Raw genomic sequence first — 4,583 nt, 5'->3', positions numbered from 1 at the left:
TTATCAGTAAAACGGGTGAAAGCCCTCGGTAACAGGTAGATAGCCCTGCGCACAGGTGAGTGGTGGCTCCTGGGAAGGTCAGACACGGGACCCATTTGAGGACACAGCACCTAATGGGACACGTCGGTCTAGAATATCTGTGACACCTGATTTCTTCGCCTGTGCACCCAGCTGAGCGTAGTACCTTGCCCCAGGTGACACACCTTATTACTTCACTGCATAAAGTAGCACCTTCTAGTGGTGGCAGTTCATGGGCACAGGCCTGTGAGACAGCCGAGCAACCCACGTTTCCTGACTTGTGAGGTCAAGCAAAGTTTTGTAGTGTTGGAAGGATGATTGTTCCAGTAACGGTCCCATTTATTAAGCACCTACTATGTGAGGAACGTGGTGATTCATGCTTTTCACACTTTGTTTCTCCTCCTCCCACCCACCAGTGGGCCAAGTATAATTATCCTTCTGTTTTATTCTATTGTTTCTCTGGGTGAATAAACTAGCTGAAAAGATTGAACAGCCTGAAGGTCACCCAATTAGTAAGAGTGGAAGCAGGCATTGGAACGCCTACCTCTTGGCCAAAAAAAAAGAAACCCAAATCTGAAACATGACAAAATAGACAGCAGCACCCTTCCCCCACCCCTTCCTGTTTTCAAAAAGTGTAAAAAGTGAGCTGCCATCTTCTGGAAAATAAGATGTTGATGGGAGTCCATCTACCAAACAGGAAGCAGGCTGTTAGATATTTTGCTAGAATTGATGATGTTCTCTGAGGACTTTTCAGTTTAATTTGGAAACCTTGATTGGAAGTATTTTTAATGGCAGATTTATGAAACAGAATCCAGTGTTCTCAGGAAAACCTTTAAATAATTAATCAGAGGAAGAACTTTTCATTCAAAATAGGTTTTTTCTATTTCAATTACATATACTTTACCTCGTAAGCATAATATAAGAAAAAATTGCAAGTAGACCAATGGGGGAAATCACTCACGTTGCAGACTTCATGAACATTTTGGTCTATTTCCTTTCCTGTACTATGGGATTTTTTTTAAATAACTGTGCATCTTTTAAAGTAATATGTGTCGAAGAGAAACAGTACAAAGTAGAAAAGCAAAAGATCACATTAAGATTTTGGTACATTTCTTTGAAGTCTTTTTCTTTGTATAGAGTTTCTTTTTTGCATTAGTCATTTTCAGATCCAGTTTTATAATAATGTACAATCAAACCAAAAAAATATAGGAAGAAAAACAGCCACACAACCACTCTGGCCTGGATCATTGATAATTAACTTTATATTGTCTCATTTTCTCCCAGCTACATCCGATACTCCCAGATCTGTGCAAAAGCAGTGAGAGATGCGCTGAAAACAGAGTTCAAAGCAAATGCCGAGAAGACTGCTGGGAGCAGCATAAAAATTGTCAAAGCGAAAAAGGAATAATCTGTAAGTTCTCGTTCGCTTAGAAGAGTTGTATCTTACGTTTTTAGAGTATTTTTTTAAAAATCAGAGTAATTTTAGTTTTGCGTTTTGGCCACTGTTCGGTCAATCAGCAGATGTAGAAGTTAGTGGGATGATAATTTAACGCATGCAGGTTTTAGAAGGCCCGTGGCATAATACAAGAACGTTGTTTTGGGCTCTGACAAGCAGAAGTAATTGGCACATTGATTTTCAGCTCATTTGGCAAAGCTTGGGTAGAGAGCCGTCTTATTTTAATTAAACCTGTTTCGTTTGCACAAAATCAAATAATTTGGAGGATAAGCTCCCCACTTTGGTAATTGCTGTCGGAGTTACATAACAGTTCAGGAGCACGAGAAATTCTAGTTCTTTGTGTTTTTATTCCCCCCCACACACCTGATAACGTCCTCACAGATCACACTGCCTGAACGTGAGGGCCGCCAGGACAGCAGGGGTCCTGCAGCTCTGTCAATCAGCATAGCCTACGGGAGCCTGCAGCAGACTTACCGTCCTTTCAGACGGTGCGGCTCGTTTCACATCTCCAGAGATGTTGGCAATGTAAAGTTACCTTCTATACAGTAAAAGACAGTTTTGCACCATTGACCAGTTCAGACTTTCATGCACCAAACTACTGAAGTGATCTGATCTCCAAACCACTTTCTTGACGTTGTCATTTCAAAGATAAGGAAGGCTAATTACCAGAGATGTTTTTCCGGCTTAATTTTTTTGTTTTGCTTTTTAAAAAGCTTCAGGCCCACAGTAGCAGGGAAATGTGAGAAATATGAATCCTTTGGCAGCTCGTGGTCATGAGCAGTCTTTCTTACTGGAACTGTCTCCCCTAAGCACTTTTCACTTCATCTTGATTTAGTGAATGTTTTCTTACGAGTCTAGAGATGCAGTGTTTCGAATTTAGCCCTTTTTCTAGGGTCTTTCTGTCTAATCTCATAATTCCGCGTAATGATTTTCTGGTGGGTGGTTTCGTTGTTAACAGTGAACTTGAGAAAATCACTTCACCTCCCTCTGTGGCATAGTCGAGCCCGATTCCGCATCCAGCTCCCCTGACCTCGTGATATGCTTGGGGTCAGGAAGCAGCATCCACCTCCCAGAAACAGAACATTGCCCCCTCCACGTGTCCTGCAAGGGACGCGGCCTCTGCACGTCAGCACGGGCGGGGCAGGGGGGCTGTCTTTTGGAGCCGGCGTGGTTGGTTTACTACTGGGCAGGCGTGCGGTTTCACTTAGCGGGGAGGTCAGCGCCTTGGCCGTGAAGCTGCGCTCTGCAGCCCAGAGCCGGAGCCATGGCTACAGTGCGCAGTTCGTTCTCAGAAAGTGGTTTCTCCTGTCACGTTGGGATTTGAAGAAAACACGAAGGGCCGGCAACTTTTGCATTTTCTTTTTTCCTCCCAGACCCCAACTACAGCTTGAAACGCTCCGCGTCCAAGGAGAAGATGTGTGGGCACGTGTTATGGCAGATCGAAAATGACCTCACTTCATGGGGAAAAAAGTACATGTCTCGTTCATAGATTGACAACGTCAATAAATTGAAGTATGGTTCACGCACGCCGTTGGACTTCTTTCTTTGTGGGAACCGTCTGCACAGATGCGGGATTCTGATCATGTGAACCGAGGTTGCGGCGGTGGGGGACAGGTTTAATATCTAGGGACCAAAGGGGTCCAGAAAACAGTGTGCAAGTGTCTCAAAGTAGCAAGTCGTCCTCCATTCGTGACATCAACTGACAAAATTAGGCTGTGTCATCGAGGCACTCTCATTGTCCCTTCTCTTCGGACCGCAGAAGCTGTGTCAGTGGTCGATGGCTTGTCGCCCACCAGCCTCGCCCCTAGGTGCAGGTGGCACTGCCTCCACATAGTGCTGCTTGGCCAGGAGCCAAAGTGAAAACAACTAAAACCTTAGGTTAGAAGAAAAAAGACTAAATTGTATTCGTTTTATCAAGCACTTAAAACCTTTAGAGACGAACTATCGATTTGGAATTTAAGCACAAAAAGCATTTCACATTGTTTTATAAGTGAATCTCTCTGTCCTGGGAGCATTTCTCTGAACAGGCAACAAGGCAAAGCTGTTCAGTAGCTGGCTTTTCGAGTTAGCTGGCGGAGCCAAAGTTAAAATCGAAGGTTTTTGACTGCGGTCTCAGGCCCCATAACCACCACAGTTAAATGGTGTTTGCAGGGTGATTCGTTGATTCATTAAATATTTACGGGTGAAGAATTGTTGCAAGTGTTTCGTTTTTATCTTTCTTTAAAACTTGGAAGCACTTGGCCAAGTAAAACTCCATTCCAAAGTTAACTGCTTGATAGAACTGTCGGGGAGTGGAGTAAAAAGATGGAACGGGAACTTTTAAAACTCTGTTGAGCTCGTGTACGTGACCAGCTCTTGTCGGGGCCACCTGACGATGCCCAGGAGGAGCCCAGGAAAATGCCTGTTCTCGGCTTCGGGACGCGACTTCCTGACCTTTCGGTTTTGTTTTGTTCTGGGCACAGGGCATGCGAGGAGAAGCAGCCAGTGGGCGAGGGGGAGCCGGGCGCTGGGCACTGGCCAGCCGCTGATGAGCTGCCTGAGTCCTTTGCCTCGGGCTGTTGTCCTGTTTTGAAGTCAAACACCTGAGTTGTCTGTCAGTACTCCCTTCCCAAGGGATGAGTACTAAGAAGCATCTTTCATACAGACAGGAGTAAATGAGTCACACGGCTGTCAGGCCTTTTTGATTCCAGATGAATAAAGTAAGTGATAGGCAAAGGGCTAAATTATTTCCAGCCAAGTAATTAGAGCTAAGTCACTTATTAGGGAGGCGGATGTGATAATTAGGGGTGAGACTCAGGGACAGGGCTTGTGACATGGCAAGGATTAAAGTAACTGAATAAAAGACAAGTTTACTGGCAGCAGAGATTCTTTAGGGCTCTTCCTCTGCGATTGAAAACAAATCCTGAACTGGTAACCGATGAAACAAACTTTCTGCATCCAGCCCTGCCGGGTAGCTGGCAGAACCGTCCAGATTGCCAGGGGCCTCGATCAGATCTGCTTGCAGGTGTCTCACTAACTAGCTGGGTGACCGTTGAGGGCATCGTCAGTCTCTTGGTCATGCCACGTTCTCGTGTATGAAGTGAAAGGATCGGACAAGCTCTAAAATTCT

The 4,583-nt window shown here is 45.0% G+C and overlaps 1 protein-coding gene across 1 annotated transcript; it reads left to right on the top strand.

Annotated features, from left to right (window-relative positions):
- Positions 1–1,288: 1,288 nt before the first annotated feature.
- Positions 1,289–3,000, top strand: ATP5F1E (ATP synthase F1 subunit epsilon; the record flags this gene model as incomplete). The annotated part of the gene is made up of 2 exons (XM_011366029.2): positions 1,289–1,429; positions 2,848–3,000. A coding segment is annotated over one exon (138 nt), but the record flags the coding sequence as incomplete, so codon positions are not given.
- Positions 3,001–4,583: the final 1,583 nt, after the last annotated feature.

Source organism: Pteropus vampyrus, unplaced genomic scaffold, assembly GCF_000151845.1.
Source record: "Pteropus vampyrus isolate Shadow unplaced genomic scaffold, Pvam_2.0 Scaffold118, whole genome shotgun sequence".
Taxonomy (NCBI): Eukaryota; Metazoa; Chordata; class Mammalia; order Chiroptera; family Pteropodidae; genus Pteropus; species Pteropus vampyrus.
The sequence above is the reverse complement of the archived record's forward strand: the minus strand, read 5'-3'. Positions and strand labels throughout refer to the sequence as shown.